Genomic DNA, 26,819 nt, shown 5'->3' with positions numbered 1-26,819 from the left:
TGTATCAGGTCATATAATTGTGCAATTGATAGATAAACTTTAAATTTAATGGTTTATTGTGCAAAAAAAAATACTTGAATGACTAAATAGGTAAAATGACCAAACTTCATTGTGCTACAGTAATAAAAACCCTTCCAAAAACCAATTGAAATAGTTTTTAGATTCAAAGTTTTTTGTTTAAAATAAAAAATAAATTTCATGCTGGCAAAGGAAATTTAGTCTTAAAAGCTAAAAGTTTTGTACCACACACAGCCACACCCAAATGTTTTGAAAACAGCTTTGTTTATAGTTAACTGAAAGTTAGACCTGAAGTAATTATTTAAACTTTTCAAAATCAAAAGCTCAGATAATTGCAAATCATCAGCAATAAAATTGGTTACAAAATAGTAAATCAAAGTTAGACCTGTAGTAATTATTTTAACTTTTGCTCACTTCACAAAAGACATCTTTTTTTTTTCTAAGAAAAGTGTTTTCAAACCATTTTAGTTATTAGTTTAACAATCAAATATATGGTTATTTCGTTATTATTAGTTCAAATAACACAAGAACATCTTGACACTATCCCATTCAGACTGCTTTAATACAATAGATCATTTAATATCATATAATCGGTTTCCAAACATACACCTAAACATCCCATTAACAAAATTTTGCGATTATTAATTAAATACCAACAACTACGACAAATCTCACAAGCTCCTTTAATCATGGTTAATAGACAAGACATCAATTTAAATTGAACTCCATTAACAACTACAACAAATCTCACAATTACTGATAACACTTTATCCAAAAAGTGTGGGTTCACAACCCCTTTATACAGATGACACATATACACAAAGATTATTGCTATTGTTTCCTCCAAAATAATTTGGTTTTAAAAAATTTAAGTCAGTAAAAAAGCAACAAAAAACTTACGAAAAGATAGCATCAAATCAAAAGCATCCCCTTATTCTGTTTCCTAACTACGGTATGTACTATTGTATTATAATTACTTACTCTTATTATTGTTATAATTATTACTGAAAAACAAAATTCCCAGAATTTGTTTTTGTTGTGTCAAGTAAAAAAGATAGCATCAGCATCCACTTATTCTACTTTATCATAAAGATCCATTTGTTCAACAAAACCTGCCCCTTTATCTTTATTGCTTTTAACTCCAAAAGCAAATCAAGTAAGAATACACCACACCTATGGTAGTAAAATAATCACTAATTGGATACATATCAGCATGCAGAATTAGGCAATAAAAAAAACACACCAATGACCCCACCATCTCTCCCTTTCCTTAAAGCTATTTTTCCATAGAAATTACAATTGTGCATGATCATATCAACTTTAAAAAAAAAAAAAAAAAAAAAAAAAAAAAAACCCTCTAATAATGCAACACTCATTGTTAAATAAAATCCGTGGGACCCAGAAATCCCACCAACAATCTCAATCAAACACAAATGTCAAAATATCTAAAGTAAATTTCAGGCCAACAATTATATTCTCTATATGAAATATATATATATATATATATATATATATATATATATATATATATATATATATATATATGCGTTTTAAGATATACTAACACGTATGACTAGAGAAGAAAAAAGAAGTTTTAGTAGCTACATTGTTGATTGGGTGTGGATGGGGGTGGGGTAGGGTGGGTGGGTAGGGTAGGGTAGGGTACCTCTCATCAAAAACTAGCAGCATGAGGCCATGGTGTTTATTCTGGTAGTCTCAAACGGTTAAATAGCACAAGAAAACTTTGCTCAGGGACAACATAGAGGAAACCAAGGTCAGCACCTTTGACATATGGTCCCATACCCTGACAAAAAGTAATAAATTTCTTGATTTATGTAATGTAAATATATTTTGGGAGAAAATGAAATTCAACTTTTTCACTTATTTTATTTCATGTTTGGTGTCAGAAAATATGATATTCACCTTGCCATTGAGTTGGAGAAGTTCGCCCTCGACCCATCTTGGATTTCTAAAGCCAAACTCAGCAATCCTACCTTGACCTTTGTAGCTTCCAACCTAAAAACAAGATACCATTTGAACCAATTAACTTGACTTTTTTTTTTTGTTTTGACTTAATGTGATTAAAATTCAGAAATGTATATGCACAATTACCACTCCCAATTCATCTGGATACATCCCACGGTTTGAAAAGTGGCTCCCTTTTGCAAGTTTGGCACGGAATGTCACCTAAGGTCAAAACGGTCAATTACAGAACAAAAAGATATATAAAAAAGTTAGTCAAGAATAATATAAAAATTACAAACCTGGCCAGCAGGAACATTTAAATCGCCTGTCACCTTCACAGCTTCAACATATTCAAAAAACTCAACATCATTTGCACCACTCCAGTTGCCATATTTACGCCTTAATTGCACAACCTCAGTACCATATGGCCCAAATGCACCAACATAAAGACCTATTTATATAAAAACCAATCCGTTTTAACAAAAGGGTATTTTAGACATTTTTGAAAGATAGAAAGAGACTCTGACTCACCATCAAATGGATCTAGATCCCCTCTGGATGTGGTGATCCGACTGAAATTTGTATACTCTGACAATTTTTCACGCTTCTTTGCTTGATTAACCGCAAACTTGACAATTTCACGAACATCCCTTGACACCTACACTTTTATATCAATCTACTTCTCTTTGAAATGTAAGGGTAAAATGGTCATTTAGTCTCATTCAGTAATCTATTCTAGGCTTACCTTTCTAGAAACTTTATCAGAACTCCATAAAGCCTTGGCCACATCAGGAGGCATAAGTTCAGAAACACCTTGACTGGCGATAGCAGCCATTTTGACTTTAGATGCAATGCTTTCTTCGCTATCAGAATCATGACTTTTAACAGGGACATGAAGGACAAATGAGTCTTTTTCCATTTCTTCTATTTCAGCAGGAACGCGCACAAATTCATCTTTCGAGGGCGTATCCTCTCTATTGTGTAAAACACCACCAACAAAAAGTTTCATGTCTAAACTTTGACCATCTTCTGCTGCATCATTGTTTGTTCCCACATCAAGATCAAGATCGCTTGTTTCAGATTCGTCTTCAGAGTCTTCTTCTTCTTCATCTGAAGTTGTTTTCTCATCATCTTCTTGTAATAACTGATTCACAGTATCATCATCATCATCTGCCATTACTTCTTCAACATCCACTTTCATAACCTTTAAATCTTTTATTTTTAATTCGGGAATTTTGTCTTTAAGAAAATTTAACACGCTTCTTATCCCTTCCTCGGTGTCTCCCTCAAAATTTATACTTTTTCCATCATTTTTACCAGGCTTCTCTTCATTCACTTTCACATCGATTACAGACGAATTCTCGATATCTGCCATTGATGTCCCTTTCATGGATGTAGCTGTGGCTTTTGAGTTGTTTGATTTGGCTCGTTGCATGAACACTACCTACGAAAAGGAAAAGAATATTAATTATAAAAGAGATGATAAATCAAGATAATGTTATGATTTGTAAGTTACCTACCTGCATGCTGTATGTTTCATCAGTCTCTTTGACCACAAAAATTTCAAAAAGTGGAGTTCCAGGAGATGCAGACACCAATTGTCTATAATATACAAACATCACCACTGTAGTTTGTAGATATTATGTGAATTGAATGCAGAAAAATACTGTGTTTTTTTTAACATTCTTATAATTATACCTTGGGTTATAACTTCTGCCAATAAATCTGCCTACACCTGGTGTTATGCGTATAAGTCTTCCAAATGGGTCATCAGAATCTTTGGAGTAGCCAACCCACCAACCAACCTGAAAGTGTTAGTGATCATTTATTAATTATGATATAAACTAATCTTAATTAGTGGCCTTAATTAAGATGAGCTGAATAATATTACCAGCCCACTTCCTGTATTTTTACACAACTTTGAAGCATCATGATAACGTTCTTCATGGATTGCAGTCTGCAAAGAAATAGACCAGTGAGGACCAGAGATTTGTACATATTCATAACTTTCTTACTCATTTGACTCTGGTCTGACCTTCAACTCAGACATAATTTCTGCAACACTGTCCTTGGATGTTGCTTCTGCTATAGCTCTTTTCAACTTTGAAGCTTCCTGGAAATCTTCTTTCTCTATTGCTTCTTCAAGTTGAAACTGCAAACCATGGAAATTTGTTTACAATTAGATGAATGAGTAAAACATCAAACTTTTGACCATGCATTTTCTTGTAACATACCAACAATTGAAATCATTAATCCTTTTAAGTTTTAAATTTAACCATACTTGATGAAAGAAAAATGCTAACTTGAAACAGACACAGTTAAGAACCAAAAGATCATATGACATGTAGTATGCTACCATGGTCAAATGCAAGCTCCAGAAAAGCTAAAACTAACATATACTTCTATATCACACAGAAACACCCAAATCATAGGACTATCAGAGGGAACTAATAAATGAGCATGGGAGTTAACAAACAATGAACTAGAAAGTATAATTTCCAAATCCTTAGCCATATGAGATGACCTTTCCGAACTAAAACATCACATGATAGTTTTAATCTTCAGTTAATCAAATCCACATACAACAAAATATTGACAATTCAACAACGATAAGCAAGTGTAACGGGCATAGGGCGGATAACCAACAGCAAAAGTATACATATCAACACACCTGAAGAAGAGAAACAGAACGCTCAGCAAGCTCGATTTCGGAGAAATGACGAGTCCACGTATTCCAATCCCAATCCGAAGAGGTGGCACTGGCATGATCGGAATTAGTGCTGGTGCTGCTACAATGGCAACGGGTATGAATTGGCGAAGATTTTAGAGCATTACACGAACCCGATACGAACCTCAGACTGAAAGATTTCTTGGCAACAGACAAATCGAAACAAGAAAATATAGGAGGTCTGATTTGGGGGATATTTGGGACTAAAGTTCCTGTAGCCCAATAAGCATTCGCAACCGCCATATCTTCCTCGCACTTGTGCACTGTCTTCTCTTCTTCTTTTTCTACTGCTTCTGGGAGAAATTTCTAGGGTTTGTGGAGAATGGGAGTCAGGGGGTGTGTGGATAAAATCGCCGGATAATATACAAAACTGATCACTCTCACAAATTCAACATGCCCACCGTGGGCTCCCCTTTGATCATATATATCACAATCGACCCCTATAGTTTTGTGTCTTCCAGAATAACCCCTTTATGACATGATTTTGATTGGGAGGGAAAAGCATAAAAAGACGAGTTTACTCTTGCCCTTGCATCTCCAGCAAATAACGTTTTGCGACTTCTGAATCATCTCAACGACTGCCTCCGATTTTTCCAGCATATGCGATTTCACCTTCTCACCATCACCAGGTACAAGGTATTATCGATTTCTCCTTCTTTTCTGTCATTTTTTTTTTCATCTTTCCAGCAAATTTTTTATTTTTTATTATTTATTTATTTATTTATTTTTTAAATTGCTACTGCGATTTCATTTTTGTTTTTTTGGATTGATTCTTTTTGAGTTTTGACATTAGCAAATCGTGATTTTCATTGTTTTAGTATCAGTGATTCAACCAGGTAACAAGGTATCCTTTCACCATACAGACGTTGCATTGCATATTAGGTGTTCGAGAAAATTCCTAAGTGAGTTCGTTGCAATTCTATTATGTTTTGCATCTGTGTTGTCTGTATTTATAGATTTGTTCTAGTCTTTCAAGACGCATGAGTAATCCTCTTGCTTTGATGAGTGTTTGAGCTTACTTACTGAAATTAGACTGTTTTAGACCATCATAAAGATTGCCACGAGCAAACCTGTGGCTTTGATCCTGAAGAACAGATTAGAGTAGGTAAAGTAACAGAAAGTGAATAGTGTTATCTACTGGAATTGGATTGTAAGTAAAGGTGCAAATTCAGGTAAAAAAAGCCTAAATATGTTGATAAAAAAATTGACAGTTCATTAAACTTTAGGACAGGTGTTACAAGTAGAGAATGTTTCTGGTGAGATTTGTTTCATACTAAATGTCCCTTTTATGTTCAAGAACGTTTAATCTTTAGGTCATATCCACATTTGTTTATATTGTAAGTAATGTCAAGTAATTGGGAGTTTGGGACTAGGACTAAAATAGCTTCTTTTTTGTTTGGATAAATGATGTTTACATTAGCTTGATTAATAGTTTAATATTTTTTTAGTTTTGACATTAACTTGACATTTATGCATGTATGTCATCTGTTGATGTGTTAATCCATAAACCATAACTAATTCATCTCAAGTTTTATGTTTTATGTATGCATGCCACATGTTAATGAATGAGTTTTATGCCACAATGTAGCACAAATGAATTTCATATGTTGCCAATTATCAATTTATAGCACAAATCAATTTCATATTTTGCTATTTGCTGTTGCATCTATGTTTCCTGTTTCTGAATTTATCATACCCAAGCAAAGCATGCCAACTGTTTGTAGTCATGCCTCTATGCTGATTTGTTCATATTTGTTTACAAACAATTTAACGAGTTCAATATTTTAGCTATGCATCATCTGTTCTTGGATGAACGTAGCAAATCCTTTCTGAACATTTACGACTTTGTATGTAACTATTTGTTTTCTGTGTGGTTGCAAAAAACCACTGTTAGTTTGAACTTTGAACTGAAGTTGTGGTTAAACTTGGTTTGATTTTGTAGGTTTAAGAAGCTGAGAAATCATCATGGTGGGATTTAAAAATAGGTACATGGTGATGGAGGTGTCTGTGGATCCAAATAAAGATATTTCAAAAGATGATCCCATCATTCTTAGCCAACATAATGTTTCAAAAGCAATCAAAGACAGCATTCTCCTCAACTTTGGCGAGTGTGGTCTTGCCTCTTCACTAGGATCATTACAAGGTATGAGGAGGGCGTTCACGTCTTTTGTCCCCTTGTTATCAGACTTAGTTCAATGCATAACAACTTGTTATGTAACAAAAAGCAACATTTTATATATTGTTTAAATTCGTGTATTTGTATGCAGTTAAATATGTGAATCCGATCACGAAAGTGTGCATTATAAGAGCTTCAAGGGATGAACATCAAAAAGTTTTGGCTGCAATTACAATGGTCAGGAGTGTTGGAAATTGCCCTGTGGTTTTCAATCTACTGGATCTTAGTGGTGAGTCATTTAATCATTTGATGAGCTTCAGTTGTCTCATGATGTATTAATAGTAACATTTCTTATTATGGTTTTCCTGAATCAGGAAATATCAGGGCCTGTAAATCTGCAGCTTTAAAGTGTGAAGATTTGATATTTGAAAAAGTGAAGATCATCTGTGGGATTCCCAGAACAGAAGATGTGAACAAACATATGCAAAATCTTGAGAGAATTAAGATGTTAGAGCACTGAAAGAACGACTTAATAGAGAAAGTCAAGGAAAGACTATGTATTTGATTTACAAAAACTATGATTAAATTAACGATGTATACTTTTAAATTGGCGACATGTTTCCTTTATAGCTAAATTTATTAAGTTTAACCGTTGGGTTATTTAGTAATTAAAAACATACCTTTGAAAAAATTGTTTCTAAAATTGCAACTCTATAAGGACTACCCAAAAAGGTCATTGTACACGCTCTTTACTAGCGTCTACATCATGCCTTTCGGATGATTGGCCTCCATTTTCAGCGATTTCCAAAGCAACATCGGAATCATTACTGATTCCAGGGTCGGAATTGGTTTCGGATGCTTCATTCCCACAATGGATTTCCAAAGCAACATCGGAATCATTACTGATTCTAGGGCCGGAATTGGTGGTGGTGGAGGAGGATGTTGCATTTCCGGAACGGATTGGCATGAGAAAGCTCTGCATTCTGGAAAGGTAGCTTTGGCTGATAGGTTGAGTTTGTGAATGATAAGTTGTTGATGAACGGTTGGGATCGGGTGGTATATTTGGCAGATCATGAAGTTGGAGGTTGGGAAAAACTGAACACCGACATCGAGGGCATTTTATGTTTAAACTAAGCCATTTATCAATGCATGCCACATGGAAGTTGTGAGCACAAGGCAACCCACGAACCTGAAATTCATGTTAGAAAAAACATGTTAAAAAATGTAAGGATAAATTCAAAAATAGCATCCTACTTTCATTTCTTTATATTCGATTTGCAATAATGAAATTGCTTTGTCTTTGGATGACATTGAATTGGATAGAAGTGTCAAAGTGTAAGATTGTAATAGAAAGAAATGAAAGTAGGATTATGAAATAAACAAATCAATGAAAGTGTGTTGCTCATTTAATCCCAAATATAAGAAGGGATGCTACCTCATCCCCGACATGGAACTCTTCCAAACAAATTGGACAATCGCTGCAGTCAGTTGGAACAGCTTTCAAAGAGAATAGTGGAAGTTCCTGAATTAATATCTCCACTGCTTGCCTCTACATGACAAAAAGGAGATATGGATATTTCGTGAGCCACTCTAAAAGACAAAACAAAATAAGACCTAATTCAAGAAATAGGAATGTACTTTCATATATGGGGTTTATTTTAGTCATTTTACAAGTACAATGCCATAATAGGAAGACATGAAAGTAAGATGACAAATCAATGAAGGCACGTTGCTATTTCTTGAATTTAACACAAAAACTAATGCAGATTGTGTAGAATCTTCCAAACTCATTTGATACATGATTGCAGTCCAAATAAGATGATGGGATTAAAATAAGGTTTTTTGTTCTAGATTATTTGTAACCTGAGCATCAGATAAGTAAATTCCTGGATGATGTGGAGTGGCATCTTGTTCCATGACTGTCATTTCTTGAGCAGCACTTTCAAATACCCAATCTGGTAGACGAATCATATCCACCAACACCTGGAAAGATATACATTTGGTATTTAAGGGTTGACCGGGTCAAAAAAAAAACAAAGAAACGTAGGATAAATATCTTACTATAAGATTTTGAACATAATATCCTAATAGTTTAACGACCCAATTTATTTAGACAAGAACATACCAAGAAAAAGAATCTAGCACAATCAATTATATAGATATTAACAAGACAATATAAAAAGAACAACAGAGGTTACCCCATATTCTGAAACACCGGATATAGGGATCCCTTGTTGAGCACGTTCCAAATGAGCTTTTCTCCTTGTTAACCACTGCACAAGAGGTCCGAGAATTTATAAAAAAAAAATGGAAGTTTTATTAAAATAAAATCAATCACAAACAATAGGAGTTTAGATTATACCTTATTTACTGAATAGACAGCAAGACAGACAAGTCCACAGTAGCTGAAAATCAACCACACAAGAAAGCCCCATTTCTGATTCTTTTCAGGTAGCTGAAAGAATTTTTAAAAAACAACCATTAAAAGTTTTATTTACAACAACATGGATCCTACTGGTTAATTACAAGAAACAAAAACAACGCACATACACAGGCGTGTGCATAATTGAACCATATAGATCCTGTAACACTCCATGCCCAAAGAAACGGATACAGCACTACATACAGAATTGATAGAACTACTACTCTTCCATAAAAACAAACATCTCTTTGCCTTCGACCAAAATCCCTATATCATTTAAAAAAAGAATTGAAATATCAACTATAAGATTGAGAAATTTGATTTTAAGCTGTGTTATCCTTAATGCATAGCATTGAGATATCAAATTTTACAGTTATCACTGTTGAGTAATTTAGAAATAATATTATTTGCTGAGAGTTAGAAGGACTTACAATCCCATTCCAGCTGCAAGACCATTATCTACAAACATTAACAGGCGAAAAACAAAGACAGCACTATAATCAACCTAATCCAAATAAACAAAGACATTAATCAGGCTCTAGAATTGCAATTAAGCAAGATTTAACTAAACAATATCAAGTTTACCCACCACTATCCACAGATGCAATGGAAATTTACAAAGATAGTAGCGCCTCCAACTCAATAGAACCATAACTCTGTTTGATTACAGTCGCAAAGAAAACAACAAAATATCCTTGAAAAAGTATATTAATCATCACATAACTAATCAATACAGTTGTCTAAAAGTTTTTAGCCTTAAATCATTCCTTAAGTATAACCAATTTGTAAATTTATTGTGCACCGCAGATTAAATGCAAGTGTTTGCGTCTACTAAACTACCAGTGGAATGAAGATTACATGTTCGAATCCGCACGGAGGATAAACAGAAATCAATACTCAATCACTCCTTCCGATGTAACCTTCGAACATATTATACGTCGATAAAAATAACATTTCACTCCGAATTTCATTTAAGATACAAAAGGATACATACTAAACGCAAGCATTATTAGGAAGAATCCATCGTACCTGAAAATTTAACAAATTAACCAGACTCTTTTCCAGAAAACAAAACAACAAAATGCAGAATGTGTATGATGAAATTTACTATAGGATTACGTACCACTTGAAGTGTACGCCTCTGATCGCCATGGAAGAAGATAATCTAGCGGCAAGACCTAGGCTTCACTGCCAGAAATTGAATAAAAAACCTCATTTGTAAGGTATAAAGAAGTGAATCTAAGAAATGAATCAGTGGATTGGAAGACAATCGAGCTAGAAAAAAGTTTATCGCGACTGAAATTCCCAAGAATTGACGATCAAAGCTGAGCATAGAGAAAGCTGGGGAATATGCTTCGGGTTAAAAGGTTAATGGAGAGAAATAGGCAACGTATTTCACTGAAATTCTTTTATTATCGGCTATTTATGTGATTATATTCGACATTTTTATTAAAATATAAAGCCAATAAGATAAAACTTACTGGTTAATATCCGATTTTATTATTATATTTTTTTAGAAAGCCATTTATATTTTCAAAAAATTCCATGGAGATTATTATTCGATTTTTCTTTTCAATTTTTAGAGTTAATTTTTATAATAAAAAAAAACAATGTATCTATATTTATATGCTAGCCGTATGCCCATACAAAACAATAGCAATGAATATTTTCTGAGTAGTAATTATTTTATTTCGATAAATAATTTTTTTGCGGTTATCAGATCAAACCATTGTAATTGCCTTGAAATGGTATTGTAGTTGTGTCTTGGACATTTATGCCCATGAGATGATTTTTATGAATGACATATCTAAGCTACTCATATTGGCATGTAATCTTTCGTTTTCCTTTTTTATTTTCTCCTATTTTTCATTCTATCTTTTCTTTGTTTCATTTCCCTTTTCTAGCTCCTTGCTAGTGGGGTCTAGACTCCTGTTTTATTTTTATTATTAATATATAGACCGGTTCCAAAAAAAAACATATCTAACCTACTCATAAACTATTTATTAATCCACCAATGTCGCAAATGAGATTTGAACTCTTGACTTCAAGAAGGGAGGACAACATCTAATACCGTTAGACAAGAAGCCATTTAATATACCCATGAGATGATGACAGGAGAAATTGTCGAGCGGCAAATTAAATGATGTTATTGGTGGAAACTACAACCTCGGTACCTCCCTCAACATCTCTAATTCACCCTTGGAGTCTTCAATATAAATCACTATTGTCGACTACCTTGCAATATATGTCAAAATCTAAGTTGGCATTGATTATATCTACATCATTTAGACTACCCTCATTCGCAATCTAACCCAACCCAAATATCTATTAAAAAACTATTTTCTCTATCTTCTACATACACAACCTAACTAAGGTCATCCGTTATACACACTACTAACCACTATAGTGGTGGGTGCCACATCATCACCGTACTCACAACCATTAACCATGGGATACCTACCACTAAACACACCACTCCACCTTGTTTTTTAATTAAATTTAATTCAAAAATACAATAAAATACAACTTTTAAATACAAAAAAAAACATAGAAAATTTATAATTAGTTTTTCATTCAATAAAGAAACATTACATTAATTTAAAAAACTACATTACTTAAAAAACTAGAATTAAAAAAAAACATAAAAAAATCATTAAAAAAAAACTAATATTCGTTCATGTTGAGTTCGTACAAATGATCCGCGACATCTTCTCGAAGATTGAAACATGATTCACTGTTACGAATTTCAACAACTCGTGCTAAAAATTCAGTCGTTCCAGGTGTAAACTCTTTAATCGGGATGACTATGTCGCCCGGGTCATACGTGCAAATCGATCGACCTTGATCTTCAATGATCATATTATGCATTATAATACATGCTTTGACCATTCGTTTATCCTTATCCCAAAGTCATGTAGCGTATTTCACTACATGTCATATCTGCTTGAGGACTCCAAATGCCCTATCGATATCCTTTCTCGCTGGTTCCTGCCTTTTTGTGAACAACTTTGTCTTTTCACTTCGAGGAACCGAGTATGCCTTCATAAATGTAGAATAATCAGGGTATATCCCATCACAAAGATAGTAACCATATTTGTACGAATGCTCGTTCACCGTGAACGACATATCAGGTGCTTTGCCGGTCCAAATATTGTTGAAAATGGGAGACGGGCCAAGAACGTTAATGTCGTTGTTAGACCCCGCAACTCTAAAAAACGAATGTCATATCCACAAATCTTGAGATGCAACAACTTCTAGGATTATATTTGGTTCACTTATATCTCCTCGAGTGAATTGACCACGCCATGCAGTTGGACATTTTTCCCAAGCCACATGCGTACAATCTAGACTGCCAAGGATACCCAGAAATTCATGCCTCTGTTCATGAGCCGAATATAATCTCTCAATATCACTTAAAGTAGGTTTACGCAAATATTGTCGGTGAAAAACCGCATACACACATGCACAAAACCAATCTACACAATCAATTGCGGTCCTCTCAGATACTTTCAAGTACTCGTCGGATGCATCAAATGTTATATCGTATCCTAAATACCTAAGCGCAGCCTCACATTTTTGTATACTACTAAAACTCATTATTCCTCTAGCATCGGGTTTTTGTTTGAAAAATTCATAACGGGCCTCTAAAGCGTTACTAATATGTAAAAATATAGCCTTATTTAGACGGAAATGACGTTCGAATGAGTCATCATTGTAAAGACAATTATCGGCAAGGTAATCACGTACCAATAAGTCGTGTGCGACTTGGCGATCACGATTGACGACCGCGCTTGAACGAACAGCATTCGAACTTTCTTCATCGTGAATGTGTTGCACAATGTTGAAGAATGTCGAGATGAAGTCTCTGTCATCATCCGAGTCAAAAATTCTTAAAGAAATACATGTATTTTTGTTTTAGAGATAGAAAGTATAGAGAATGGTTTGAGTGTATAGATTGTTAAATTGTTGTGTTTATATATAAGTAATGTTTTATTTTAAAAAAAATTGAAACAATTGACCGTTGAACAGTAACATATTGAAACTCAAACCCAATTGGTCGCTTACATTCGTTGTCCGCACCACATTTGAGCATGACCACGCCCAACCACGAATGGAAGGGATGGTGTGCACGAGGATCTTCTGTGGCCACGTAGACCACGAGTCTGCTCGTCCACTGTATATCGGACAGTCTAATCATAAACTTTTATCCACATTAGCAACTCAACCCAATCCACTATTTTATTTTTAAAAAAATTTCAAAAAAATATATCAACATTAGTCTCATTTTTTAAGATAATTCTTTTCTATATATTTCAATATATTTTATTTAATTTTAAAATTACTATCACATCTATTTTTTTATAAAATGAATGAAAAAAGGGAAGAAGAGAGAAGAGAGAGAGAGAGAGAGAGGTTGTGGTGACTAGGGGTGGAATTGGTACGGTAGCAATTCGTTTTTACTTGAACTGTGTATCGTACCAGTTATAATTGGTATAAAAAATTTGCTACCAGTACCGTACCAAGTATACTTGGTACCAATATATTTTGTTACCAACAAGTTTGGTTGGTACAAATTGGTAATGGTATATACCGACTTCTTTTAATAGTCTATTGTAAGATTTAAAATAAGCAAATACATCGGGTATTTGACGTTTAGTAAAGAAATTAGTTATGTAGTTCTTTTAATTTACAAAAGAATTCTATTGAAGGTAACGCTAAAGTAATGTTTTAATTTTATGGTTTAACGTGGTGATAAATATTGACTAATGCGACCAAATAACTTATATAACGTTCTTAAATATGAAAACACTAAACACAATTAACAATTGAATTTTACGATTTCGTTTATATATATACTAGTTTATAACCCGTGAGAATCACAGTTATAAAATTAATTAAACTTTCATATCAAAAAATGAAAATTATTAATTAATTATTTTAAATAAATTATTACTTAAGAGATATTTTTATTTACATAAAATTTTAATCGTTGATTTAAATAAATACGTGAAGTTATATCATTTTATAATATGTATTAATTTTTTTTTATTTTTCAATCAAATGATATTAATTTAATATAATTAGAGTGAAAAAATTAAAATTTAAAATTTAAAATTAAGAATCAATTATTAATTTAATGTAATTAGAGTGAGAAAATTTAAAATTTGAAATTTGAAATAAATAATCAATTATTAATTTAATTTAATTAGAGTGGAAATTTAAAATTGAAAATTTGAAATGAATAATTAATAGGTTGACAAGTAGCATGATAAGTGATATATAACATTAATAAGGAGTTCTAATTGTATGACACTTATCAATAGGAGATTAAACTTATTTTTTTTATTAGAATATGGATATATATATATATATATATATATATATATATATATATATATATATATATATATATATGAATTGGTTGGTAAATATTATCCTGGTATTCAAACTTTTGTACTATTACCGTACCAAGATTGTTTAATTGGTACGGTACTACCAATCAAACATGTTGGCTATCAAATATACTGGCTACCAACTTTTTTGGTTCGGTTGATAGCATGTTGGTTGGTTTTCCATGGTACAATTTTGACGAGTGGTGACAATTCACTCCCATCATTTCTTTTCTTTTTTATTTCTTTTTATTTTTATTTTTTGAGATGAGTTATGATGAGATGCTCACTAATGGGGATTGACTTAGGAATTTCATCTGTTAAATTTTCTTTTTCCGTTAAAAAAGTAAATAATAATACTAATTGAAATCACGTCGCACGAGGATAGGTGAATCACATTACAACCCGAAAAGAAATATGTCTTTTAACTTAATCAATTTTGACGGCCATGTAGCACTACATATAATCAGTATTCAATACTTTTCCTGAACTCAACAATTCTTCCATCAAAAAATAAAATAAGAATTACAGCTTTACTTTTTTTTTTTTTTGTCACGTTAATATAATGTTTAGTTGTTTACGTGTTAATGGAAAATCAAAAATATCATCTAATAGTTACTGTAGATCTATAGATACAATGCATTAATGTCATGTTGACATGAAAATGAATTTTAATTTTTTTTAATGGTGTTTGCTATTTTAAAGCCCACTCAAGATAAAATCATAACTAGACAATGAAAGTAATCCAAGTTTGATAAAAGAAAAGATCACGCTTTAGAAAATAACTACAACTACAAAATTAAATTTAACTATAACACTGATCATTATTTTATTAGGATGAGACTAAACACACAACAATGTCTAATATTTTTTTTCGAATGACCTATGTCTAATATAATCGACAATAAAAATCCAAAGTCCTTATATAACATAAGTAAGTATATTTTTCCTTGGGAACAAAACTAAAAACAACCTTAATCCAAGTGTAAAGGCAAAACAATCTCCACTTTAGCCTTAAACGCATGATTTTTAACTAATCAAAATAATAATCCTATGATGTCCTTTCCTTGAGTAGACTTCAATCTTTAAATATATTTTGCTATCTTTATGCATGTTCTTTACCCACATGAAGATTTACCATATTACTTTTCTTTTTCTAAATTCTCATTGAAACATTGATTTCATCTCGTCTATACGTGTCATACCAAAATATCATACAAATGTTAATAAATAATAAATTGTTTTAGGACTACTCGATATGACCGTATATATAATCAAAATGACAATCATGTCATTGGGGTTGGTCATTATGCCCCAACACATGGTGTGGTCAGTACATGAGAGGCAATCACAAAGAGCCGACGATCGTTCTAGAGACTATCGCATCACATGATCTTTGGATATGACATGCATATTTTGGTCCAGCTGGAGCAAACAATGACATCAAGGTACTAGACCAGTCGTCAGTATTCAACGATATCTACCTTGGAAAGTCGCACGATGTACATTTTCAAGCAAATGGGGTAGCATATAAGTATGGATACTATCTTACTAACGGTATATATCCTCCCTTGTCTGTTTTTGTGAAATCGTTTACATGTCCTAACGACCCGAAAAGGAAAAAGTTTAAAGAGGCGCAAGAGTCAGCTAGGAAGGATGTGGAGCGAACATTTGGTGTACTTAAGAGACATTGGCAAGTACTAGCAGCCGATGCAAGGTCATATGAAGTGAAAAGGTTACAGCATGTAATGTATGCATGTATCATATTGCATAATATGATTCTTGAAGACGAAGGAAGAGCGATATGTCGGTACAACGAAAATGAAGTTTTGCCAAATGTCGAAGGAGTAGCCGTTGGTACACAAGAGTATAGGGCAAATAGAAGAGAAGTACACAATCGCGACATTCATCACGCCCTTCGTGCTGATTTGGTGGAACAGGTTTATAGGACTCATATTTAGCCGCCGATAGAGTTTTCTCACGATGATTTGTTTGACGAATCAGACGAGGATTCTGATATGTTCATCGAGAGCGAAGATTCTGATGACGAGAGTGACATTTGGGAGAATGATGAAGACGATGAGGTCAATGACGAGGACAATGATTTTGAGTGACGTATTTTGGTTTTTTTCAAATTAGGATATCAATTATGTTTTCTATGTTGGTTTGTTTGATTTTTTGTTTGCATTTTTTTTAATTTTCTACTTATTTAAATATTAGGTTTAATGTAATTTTTATTTTAATTAATGAAATATTTTTTATTTTTAATTAAATTTTATGTTTATTATTAATTTAAAAATTATAAATCATAAAAAAGAATTAATTTTATTTAAAAAAAACAAAAAACAAAATAGTGAGGGAAGCTTTTCACCCATTCCTTGGGTTTAGGTGAGGGAAAGGAAAGTGATGGAAAGGGTGATGTGGCCCACAAAAAGTGAGGGAAGTTTCTCTCTCACTCCCTCTAGTCTAAGTGAAGCCATCAAAGCATTTCAAAAACTCTACAATAGTAACAATCAAATACAACATTTGCGTATGAGTTACGATTACATATAAAATACTTCATTTTAGATCATTGTGGTTTAAAATCGAATCAATCTTTTTTCATAAACAAAACATGCTTGATAGATGATAAATCCAATGTACATAAACAGTAAAGGACAACCAAATGAAAATTTGACACTATTTCTAGCCAATCAATTTAATCTGCATAATGCTATTTCTACAAAGTATAAAACTTGTTAAGGGGATGAAACATTCACTTATAATATTCAAGATGAAAAATAAATTATATAGAGCCAAGAAAATGCATCCATGTCTCATGTGTATTCCATAGTGTACTGCCATTTTATCCTTTAATTGTTAACCACACCTCCAAGTCTCCAATCCTTTATCATTCACTTGCAAACCTTGTTTCTAGCAACATGGTAACTTTTTCCACCCACAAAGTGCATGAAAGTAAATTGGTACTTCTTGGATTTAGTCCCATGATTCCTTTAAAACAAAAGAGAAAAAAAATAAATTGATAAATCATATGATCAAAGGATTTATCACTAATTACATACTCCAAATAGATATTCTCACATACAAGCACATTTCAACATAAACATTTTCATAAATGTTGAATTTTAAAATCTATCTATTTTACAATGGTAGACTTTCTTCATACTATATTGTATTATCAGTTAATTATCATTTATGGTACAAACATAAGAAGCATTTAAGGAGAATAACAATTGTAAGGGTTAAAATCCCCAACTAAGTAGTTATCATTCCCTTAAGAGAAGGTCTCAAGCATCAATATTCTATCTCCATAATCCAAGAACTACTCAAAACAATTGAAAACAACCAAAAAATAGACTAAACAAAGTTAGAAAAACCAATCGAAAATGGCAAGATAAGAAAAATACTAGGTTAAGAGATGAGAGTAGTGAACTTGGGTCATAATTTCTTTGAGACATTACATCGTGCAAGTTTTGTAAATCCGTAAAAAAAACCAGCAAACTTGTAACGTCCTAAAAATTAAAGTAAAATTTTCACTTTTTTAAAACCAATCCAACGACCACAATAGTTACAAAACATTGTTATAGTCACAGTCAGAGTATCCTAAAATCCAAAATCATAAAAACCAAGAGGATGTGCACGATCATGTCTTCGCTTTTCCACGATCGTCTGAAGTACCTGAAACAATAAACTGAAATTATAAGTCAACGCTTAGTGTGTTCCCCCAAAGTACCACACACAACATATATAACATATATAACCATGCTTGCTAGGTCCAATCAGTCATCAGACTAGAATACCTTCAGGTCCACAGCCATCGGGCTGGATTACCCCCGGCCCAATCAGTCATCAGATTGGAATACCACTATACAGCGGATTCAATCAGTCATCGCATTGGTATACCATCAGATCCACATCCATCAGGTTGGATTACCCCCGGTCTGTTGGCTCACACACATAGCAGTAAAGCCTCAACCCCAAGCCATACTATGTCGACATATGCAACAGATAAACATATGAATAATCAACAGACAACAGGAAGATCTACAGATCACTACTGCATTGCACATCCTATATACCAGAATACAGATCTAATAGATCACTAAAGCATAACAACATCCTATATACCAGGATACAGATCTAACATATCACTACAACATAACAACACCATGCATACCAGGGCAAATAACCTAGTGGACTGACATTGGTGCCTTCGACCCACAAGTACAGTGAGGAAAACTCACCTCTCAGTATGAAAAGATAGTTGAACAGGACACTGATCTGAATATCAGCTCTACCGGTCACCTATACATTGAAAAATAACTAAACTCAACTACAATTCAAAATACCCCAATGTCAAACTTGGTAAAAATATGTTCAAAGTTAAAAGTCAAAAAGTCGGCCGAGTTGACTCAGCCGAGTACACTCAACATACTCATCTTGTACGCTTAGCATACTCAAAATACAGGATCGGAGCTCCTATCGCATATGTCCAACGTGCGTTGGATGAATGTGTTCCTTCCATTTAAGGGCTTATTCCATAAAGTCCCTTCGACCAAAAGCAGATCTAGTCCCAAAATAACATCTTAAGTCATAAAGTTTCCAACTTTATGACTTAAGATGGCTAGGAAGTGCTCAATACTAAAAAATTTAACTTCTTAACTCATTAAGACATTGTAACCCATGCATGGAAGGAAATTAATGACCAAGATTGCATTTTTATGACCTTAGACACTCCAAAACGTCTGAAAAGGCAGTCCATTTGGTCTACATCATGCCATACTCAATAACATCATTGTTTGGGGACAAAAGCACATAATAACATCATATAAGCTAGATCTAACCAAATAATCATCAAGGTATAAACTTTATACCTTTTAGAGATGGAGGAGGGTGCAAAACTTCCAGATCCAAGGTTGCTTTAATCTTCCAAGATGTTATCCTTTTCTTCTCCTTCCTCTATGAACACCAAAACACACACTAATGGATCAAGGATGCTCAAAAATGGATTAGGGTTAGCTAGGGTCAAATATGGAGGTGGGGGATGAAGAATGAAGAGGTATCAATGAGTTAAGGATGTTTAAATAGGGTCCAAACCCTAAAAATTAGGGTTTAAGTCTCTGTCACGTACGCCCAGCATACCAAGCATACGCCCAGCGTACGTGATCGAGTCCGAATTTCCATTTAAATACCACATGGGACCAACTTTGCAAATAACTCTCATGACAAGGGTCAAAATGTTAATACCTGGAATTTGAGGTGTTATAATTCTCCCCCACTTGAATCAAACTTCGTCCTCGAAGTCCGCTGCTGTGAACAACTCAGGGTAATGCTCCTGCATCTCTGCCTCGGGTTCCCAAGTCCATTCGGAACCCTTCCAATGTTGCCAGTAGACCTTGAACAAAGATACCACCTTGTTGCGAAAGGTCTTCGTCTTCCTATCCAAAACCTCCACTAGTCTCTCAACATAATTCAGGCGATCATCAACCTGAATATCATCCAGAGGAACAACCGTTGAATCATCAGTCACACACTTCCGAAGCCGAGAAACATGGAAGGTGTTGTGAATCTGACTGAGCTCCTCAGGCAAATCCAACCAATAAGCTCATTCTGCCAACCCTGGCAATCACTTGAAACGGACGAATATACCGGGGGTCCCAACCTTCCGGTTGGAATGCCCCGGTTTGTTGACTGAAAACACAAAGCAGTACAATCTCAACCCCACCATGTCATGTTGACATATACATAATAAATAACATATATCCATCAACATATAATCATATAACCAATCAATAGACAAACAGACATGTCTACAGATCACTGCATCATAAAACATCCTATATACCAGGACACAGATCTAACAGCTCACTACAACATAACAACATCCTCTAAACAAGGATACATAACTCAGTGGGTCGGTATTGGTGCCTTCGACCGACAAGTACAGTGAGGAAAAACTCACCTCTCAGTCTGAAAAGATTGTTGAATAGTACATTGCTCATAATATCAGCTCTATCGGTCACCTATTCATTGGAACATGATCAAACTTAAATTATAATCAAAATACCAAATTACCCCTAGGTCAAATCCTGGTCAAAGTCAAAAAGTCAAAAAGTCAACCGAGTCAACTCATCTCAGTACGCCCAACGTACTTAGCTTGTACACTTAGCATACTCAAGTCTTGACCAGAAACGGGGTCGATGACCTCATACGTGCACCATACCTGGGGTACGCCTAGCATACACAACCGCCTCATTTTCTTTCTATTAAGAGCTTAATTCCATAAGCTCTTTCATCCAAAATCCAAATCTAGTCCTCAAATGATGTTCTTAACTATGAGTTTTCCAACTTTATGGTCTTGCATGGCTATTAAGTGCTCAATACCAAAAACCTTAACTTCTTAACTCATTAAGACATCCTAGTTCATGCATGGAAGGAAACTAAAGACCAAGATTACATTTTTATGCTTCTAAACACTCAAAAACGTCTGAAAGGACAACTCATATGAACTAGAGTAATCCATACTCATAATACCAAGCTTATGGGACCAAAAAGATCACAAATCCATGGCTAAACAAGATCTAAGTAAAACTTCATCAAGATCAAAGCTTTTTACCTCCAAATGGTGTCAAATGATGATGTGATTATGGATTCAAAGTGCTCTACTCTTCTAGGATGGTTTCCTCTTCCTTCTTTCTCCTTCAAGAACACCAAAATGCACACTCAATGTTAAGATTGCTTCACTCATGATATTAGGGTTTGAAAGGGTCGAAATGGGGCTGGAGGCTGATGAAAGAAGGGTGAATTGAGAGTTAAGGATGTCTAAATAGGGTCCAAACCCTAAACATTAGGGTTTGGGACTATGCCACGTACGCCTAACGTACACTCAGCATACTCATGCATTCTCCAAAATTACAAAAATGCCACTAAGGACCAATTTGCAAACAATTTTCAAACCAAGGGCATAAATGGAATACTTGGAAATCAAGATGTTACAATTCTCCCCCACTAGAACTAGAATTCATCCTCGAAGTCCGCTTCCATGAAAAAATCAGGGTAGTGCTCTCGCATCTCCGTCTCGGGTTCCCAAGTCCATTCGGAACCTTGCTGATGCTGCCACTAAACCTTGACCAAAGACACCACCTTGTTGCGCAAGGCCTTCGTCTTCCGATACAAGATCGTCACTGGTCTCTCAACATAATTCAAGTGATCATCAACCTGAATATCATCCAGAGGAATAACTGCTGAATCATCAGCCATACACTTCCGAAGCTGAGAAACATGAAAGGTGTCATGAATCTTCCTGAGCTCCTCAAGCAAATCCAGCCTATAAGTTACCTTGCCAACAATGGAAATCACTCGAAATGGTCCAATATAACGAGGCCCCAACTTTCCCCTCTTCCTGAAGCGTATTACACCCTTTCAGGGTGATACTTTCAGCAAAACCATGTCGCCTACCTGGAACTCCAACTCAAATCGACGCTTGTCGACATAACTCTTCTACCGACTCTGAGTTGTCTGTAGTCTCTGTATAATCTGTTGAATAAGCTTTGCCGTCTAAAGGACTACCTCAGTCCATCCCATGACTCTATGACCAATCTCTCCCCCAACAAATTGGGGTACGACACTTCCTCCCATAGATGAGCTCGAATGGCGGCACACCAATACCGAAGTGGTAGTTGTTGTTGTAGGAAAACTCAGCTAAGGGAAGGTAGGAGTCCCAACTCCCACCGAAATCTCTGACACAAGCTCTCAACATGTCCTTAAGTGTCTGAATGGTCCGCTCACTCTGACCGTAACTTTGCGGATGATAAGTAGTGTTGAGATGCAACCTCATATCCAGTTCCTCATGGAAATTCTGCCAAAATCGAGAAGTGAACCGAACATCTCGATCGGATACAATGGAGACTGGAATACCATGTCGAGCAACAATCTCGCGCACATATTAATCGGCATATTTCTCGGTCGATGAGCTCTCTTGAGTGGCTAGAAAGTGGGCGCTCTTGGTCAGACGATCCACTATAACCCATATCACGTCGAATCCCTTAGCCGTCCGAGGTAACTTGGTGATGAAGTCCATGGTAATATGTTCCCATTTCTATATGGGAACCTCCAGTGGTTGCAGCTTGCCATGCGGCCTCTGGTGCTCAGCCTAGACCATCCGACAGGTCATGCACCTCTCGACATACCAGACTATCTCTCTCTTCATGCATGGCCACCAGTAACTAAGTCTAAAATCCCTATAGATCTTGGTGGCTCTAGGGTTTATCGAAAACCTGTACCTGTGTGCTTCCTCCAGCACAGTTTTCCTAATCCCACCAAAGTCTGGCACCCAAACCCGACCACACCGGGTCAATAATCCACGAATGTCGATAGAAAATCTGCCAATCTCATCCCTGATTCGCTCCTACTTCCAGTTCTCTTTCTTGACTCCCTCCGCCTGAGCCTTCCTAATCAAATCCAGCAATAGTGAATCAATCGAAATACTCATACATAAACTCCCAACCGAGTAACTAATCGACTTGCGGCTCAAAGCATCAACGACCACATTTGCTTTTCTTGGGTGGTACAAAATCTCTCTGTAATAACCAGTTATTTAGAGTCAATAAAAGTCAATGAAAGTCAAATAAAAGTCAATTGTTATAACAAAAATCAAATAGTTAAAATTTAATAATAAATTATACCCCACTATAAGGGTTTTTGGTTTTGGGAATCAAATCCCATGGCTAGGTCGAAATCACTTCTTAAGCCTAAACCGAAATCCCATTTGGCCGAAGTCAACCTCACTTGGACCGAGAACCATGCGAGACCGAGAACCTCTAGACCGAAGACCCTAGGTTCTCGGTTGGACTTGTGACCAAAATCATGGGTTCTCGGTTGGAAGATAAGCCAAAATCAACAATTATAAGCGGTGGCACACCTTCCAATGTAATGGAATACATATTCTAACGCATATGTCAAATCACATTTACCCCCCTTATATATATATATATATATATATATATATATATATATATATATATATATATATATATATATATATTCAACCGAAATCACCATTCATAATCTCATTTTCACCTCCAAAGTTACGTTATTTTGCTCTCAAAATTCATAAGACTCCTTCCAATCTTCAAACCATATTCAAGACCATCTTCAAACCTTCAACATACTTACCCAGAACATCCTCAAGAACACTTCACATCTTCAACAAATTCCTAGGAAAAACAAATCTTTTAATTAAATCTTAGGAATTAATTGGTAAGTTTTCCTATTATCACCTAGTGTTTATATAACACTTTATTGTTAGTTATCTAATTTGCACCTATATTACGTGTTTAAAATAAATTAGGATACGACTATATTCACGAGTTCTAACTCGAAGAACATCACCACTCACATCGTAATCCGGCCAAAAACACACCCGAGGTGAGTTCATACCCCTACAGTTTTCACAATTTTTATATGTTTTAGGGGGGAATACAAGTATAACACAAGAAAAATTTTGTTAATATACAAACCGTTACATTTATATCTTTTATAAAATATAAATATACATATGGGTACAAATTTGATTACGATAAAACTTTGACCCTTTTGTAACATGTCGAACAAAAAGGGTATAATTATATAAATATACATATATAATTATTTCATTTCATATTATTATCATGGTAAATTGATAATAGCATACAAATGTGTTGGATTAGGTGTCTAAGCCCATAACTATTTTGGTATGTACTTGACCCGATTGTGAGCATGGTCCTTTTGGGTTGCCTTCACCATAGCAACTGATAGGATGAACTAAGGAGAAAGAGGATTAATTATGATTTATTAATATATTATATGAATAATATATTAAAAGAGAAATCATATTGTTTAATTAATATTAGTCAAGAATTAATAAGAATTAATTTTGTGGCTAAAAGAGATTAATTAAATAAAGGGGACTGATATTGCAATTATATGATAGTTGCAATTGGGCTATGGATTCCTAATGGAAAGGGGATTGGACAAAATCTATGGGAAGCCCATATGGATTTCGTCCAAGGGCTTTCTAGGGGACTCCATGGGCTGCTTAGGGCCTAAGCAGTCATATTAGGGTTTCCTGGTTAAAAACCCTAATAGCCTAAGTATAAAAGGAACCCTTAGCAAGCCAAAAAAACTCCCATAACCTTCTAAGAGAAACCCTAGGACGTTTTTGGTGCCTCCTCCCTCTCTTCTTGTTCATCTTGTTGCATATGGTGTTTGTGACTCCATTAGAGGTGCAACATTTGCGGCACTAAGCTTTCAGAAGCCAAGATCATGAAGGTTTTGAGATTGTTATTGCTATATAACAATCAAGGTAAGATCTAAACCCTATTCTTATGTTAATATCGTTTATCATATGCTAGATCTAGGGTTCATGAGCTTTGGATGATTATTGCATGTATATTAGACAAACTAGATCCAAAGCTTTAGGGTTTGCATGTACACCATAGGATTGATGTAGTGCTCAAAACCCATCAGTGGTATCAGAGCCTAGGCTGTTTGTTTAATGTATTTGATGCTTAATTGTTCATTGCTTGCTTGAAATCGTGTTTTTTGGCTCTATGACTGACAGACTCGGCGAGTCCCCAGGGGTACTCGGCGAGTCCTTTGAGTGACTCGGCGAGTCGGAGTGTCAGACAGAGGGAAAGTCGAGATTTTGGCTGTTTTTTATGTTAGATAATTACCATAAACGTTTTTTATTAGTAGAATCCGAATTTTATTGATATTATGTGATTATCTTTGCCAAAATAGTAGATAATTGTCAATTAATTAGATAATCATTGCCTTATATGATAAACTTGATTTATTTGAATTATTTGATTGAATTATCTTGCCATAAAATTGAATTAGGTCAAATTTAGATAATCACCAATTATTTGATTAATTGAATTATTTGTAATTTGATCTAGATAGTTTTGAAAAGTTTCAAAACTTGCCCTCAAGTTTTGGAATTTAAAATTTTGATTAAAAGTTTAATTTTGAAATATTAAATTCTAAAACCCTAGTTTTTGAAAAGTTCAATTACACCCTTATGGTTTTATTAAGTTAATTAAGTGAATAATTAAAAGAGAGTTAATAAATCCATAATGATTTGGTTTATATTTAATTAGATTAAAAGTATAATTTATTAAATTAGACCACATAGTATTTTAAAAGTATCAAATACACCTTATACTATATAACATTTAAAAGTTTAACATATTATGTATGTATGAGTAAAGAGTCAGTCTTACCGTTAGTAGGCCTCATTCATGAAGCTGGTCTCTAAGGGTTGTTTAAGGAAACTGCCTATAAAATGGCGATTGAATGGGTATCCACTCTTACCCATCGTACTCTTGACTATTGGAGGGTCGTTAGCCGAACGGGTAGGATAGGACACAACCTTCCATTATAAGTATAATGAAATACGAAGTAACTAAACACTCTTTATAAATCCCCAAATCTTAGTTAGTTTAGGCAAAATGTGAAAATGATGCTATTCTATGGAATTACACTTGTACCCTTGCCGAGACAATTAGTGGAGCGTGTGTGGTTAACCGGCACACTAAGTTGGGATTGGGATTGGTAGCGAAGGGTGACTCGATGTTTGTCATAGATCAGTGGAGCGTGTGTGGCTAACCGGCACATTGATTAGGTGATAATGACATTGAGTGCACCACGTACATTCGCATGGTTATTCACACCTTATTTGTGATCCTCGGCATCCCAGTCACAAATGAAGGGCATAATCGAGATTAAACATGCCATTGAAAAGTTCAATGAATCTCAAAAGATCTAGGAGTTTCAATTCATTTAAAACTTAAACCTTCAATTTTCGTTTTTCATGGTGGAAATTGGTAAATCGTCATTTACCTACCTTCAAATGTTCTGCAATTTGGATTACGACATCCCTCTTCCAAGTTGTAGAATATTGTGTTGGGTCCTAGCCTTAATATCTCATTTGGGTGTTTTATTAAGGACCCAATCAACTAACTTGAATTTCTCCCGTTTTGTAGATATCAAAGTCTGACAACTATGGTCTTCCTGAATCCGTTGGAAAATGTTTTCAACATGAAGATGATGTTCCACGATTGGATTGTGGAAATGGAAATCATGCTTCACTTCCTCCACCTCCTCCAATAATTCTCCCTGACCCACGTGCTCGAAGACTTG

The 26,819-nt window shown here is 34.6% G+C and overlaps 4 protein-coding genes across 11 annotated transcripts in view; 1 reads left to right on the top strand and 3 right to left on the bottom strand.

Annotated features, from left to right (window-relative positions):
* Positions 1-1,379: 1,379 nt before the first annotated feature.
* On the bottom strand, positions 1,380-5,069 carry EX2 (UvrB/UvrC domain protein (DUF3506)). Its single transcript, XM_079058823.1, has 11 exons — positions 4,655-5,069; positions 4,019-4,135; positions 3,875-3,940; positions 3,682-3,788; positions 3,504-3,585; positions 2,729-3,427; positions 2,515-2,641; positions 2,283-2,434; positions 2,131-2,205; positions 1,942-2,034; positions 1,380-1,822 (listed from the first exon to the last, which is right to left on the bottom strand). Exons 1-11 carry the CDS (start codon positions 4,952-4,954, stop codon positions 1,721-1,723), a joined length of 1,920 nt encoding a protein of 639 aa, XP_078914949.1. The 5' UTR covers positions 4,955-5,069; the 3' UTR covers positions 1,380-1,720.
* A 149-nt stretch (positions 5,070-5,218) lies between these two features.
* Positions 5,219-7,436, top strand: EMB1687 (ribonuclease P family protein / Rpp14 family protein). Of its 8 annotated transcripts, none has more exons than XM_079059347.1 (5): positions 5,236-5,347; positions 5,536-5,555; positions 6,654-6,854; positions 6,979-7,116; positions 7,202-7,436. In XM_079059347.1, exons 3-5 carry the CDS (start codon positions 6,677-6,679, stop codon positions 7,345-7,347), a joined length of 462 nt encoding a protein of 153 aa, XP_078915473.1. In that variant the 5' UTR covers positions 5,236-5,347; positions 5,536-5,555; positions 6,654-6,676; the 3' UTR covers positions 7,348-7,436. The 8 variants fall into 8 exon arrangements, with proteins under 8 accessions (XP_078915120.1, XP_078915473.1, XP_078915221.1 ...); XM_079059095.1 differs by having other exon boundaries at positions 5,536-5,613; XM_079059051.1 differs by having other exon boundaries at positions 5,244-5,347; positions 5,530-5,613.
* Positions 7,361-10,638, bottom strand: LOC145123685 (E3 ubiquitin-protein ligase SIS3-like). Its single transcript, XM_079058919.1, has 10 exons — positions 10,373-10,638; positions 10,240-10,278; positions 9,839-9,905; positions 9,681-9,754; positions 9,378-9,516; positions 9,190-9,282; positions 9,026-9,100; positions 8,691-8,810; positions 8,263-8,376; positions 7,361-8,016 (listed from the first exon to the last, which is right to left on the bottom strand). The coding sequence occupies exons 1-10, from the start codon at positions 10,399-10,401 to the stop codon at positions 7,561-7,563; spliced, it is 1,206 nt and encodes a 401-aa protein (XP_078915045.1). The 5' UTR covers positions 10,402-10,638; the 3' UTR covers positions 7,361-7,560.
* Positions 10,639-12,471: 1,833 nt separating this feature from the next.
* The window catches only part of LOC145113668 (uncharacterized), a 28,031-nt gene continuing 13,683 nt past the window's right edge, over positions 12,472-26,819 (bottom strand). Inside the window, exons 2-4 of the mRNA XM_079049730.1 lie at positions 20,602-20,662; positions 17,546-17,630; positions 12,472-13,114 (exon numbers count right to left, since the gene is read on the bottom strand). Of these exons, the coding sequence (XP_078905856.1) occupies positions 12,472-13,114; positions 17,546-17,630; positions 20,602-20,662 (789 nt within the window). The remainder of the gene's footprint in view (positions 13,115-17,545; positions 17,631-20,601; positions 20,663-26,819) is intronic.

This window comes from Lactuca virosa, chromosome 1 (assembly GCF_052849685.1).
Source record: "Lactuca virosa cultivar CGN04683 chromosome 1, Lactuca_virosa_CGN04683_v6, whole genome shotgun sequence".
Taxonomy (NCBI): Eukaryota; Viridiplantae; Streptophyta; class Magnoliopsida; order Asterales; family Asteraceae; genus Lactuca; species Lactuca virosa.
This window is presented reverse-complemented; position numbering and strand designations above follow the sequence as displayed.

Excerpts from the sequence above, each read along its gene's own strand:
- LOC145123685 (XM_079058919.1), bottom strand. The coding sequence starts at position 10,401 with ATGGCGATCAGAGGCGTACACTTCAAGTG. Across the intron at positions 9,517-9,680 it reads CTTGCAGCTGGAATGGGATT|GGATTTTGGTCGAAGGCAAA; the intron begins GTAAGTCCTTCT and ends TAAATGATATAG. Across the intron at positions 8,377-8,690 it reads TTTACTTATCTGATGCTCAG|AGGCAAGCAGTGGAGATATT; the intron begins GTTACAAATAAT and ends TTTGTCATGTAG.
- EMB1687 (XM_079058994.1), top strand. The coding sequence starts at position 6,677 with ATGGTGGGATTTAAAAATAGGTACATGGTGATGGAGGTGTCTGTGGAT. Across the intron at positions 6,855-6,978 it reads TTCACTAGGATCATTACAAG|TTAAATATGTGAATCCGATC; the intron begins GTATGAGGAGGG and ends ATTTGTATGCAG. Across the intron at positions 7,117-7,201 it reads CAATCTACTGGATCTTAGTG|GAAATATCAGGGCCTGTAAA; the intron begins GTGAGTCATTTA and ends TTCCTGAATCAG.
- EX2 (XM_079058823.1), bottom strand. The coding sequence starts at position 4,954 with ATGGCGGTTGCGAATGCTTATTGGGCTACAGGAACTTTAGTCCCAAAT. Across the intron at positions 3,428-3,503 it reads ATGAAACATACAGCATGCAG|GTAGTGTTCATGCAACGAGC; the intron begins GTAGGTAACTTA and ends TCCTTTTCGTAG. Across the intron at positions 2,035-2,130 it reads ATCCAGATGAATTGGGAGTG|GTTGGAAGCTACAAAGGTCA; the intron begins GTAATTGTGCAT and ends TCTTGTTTTTAG.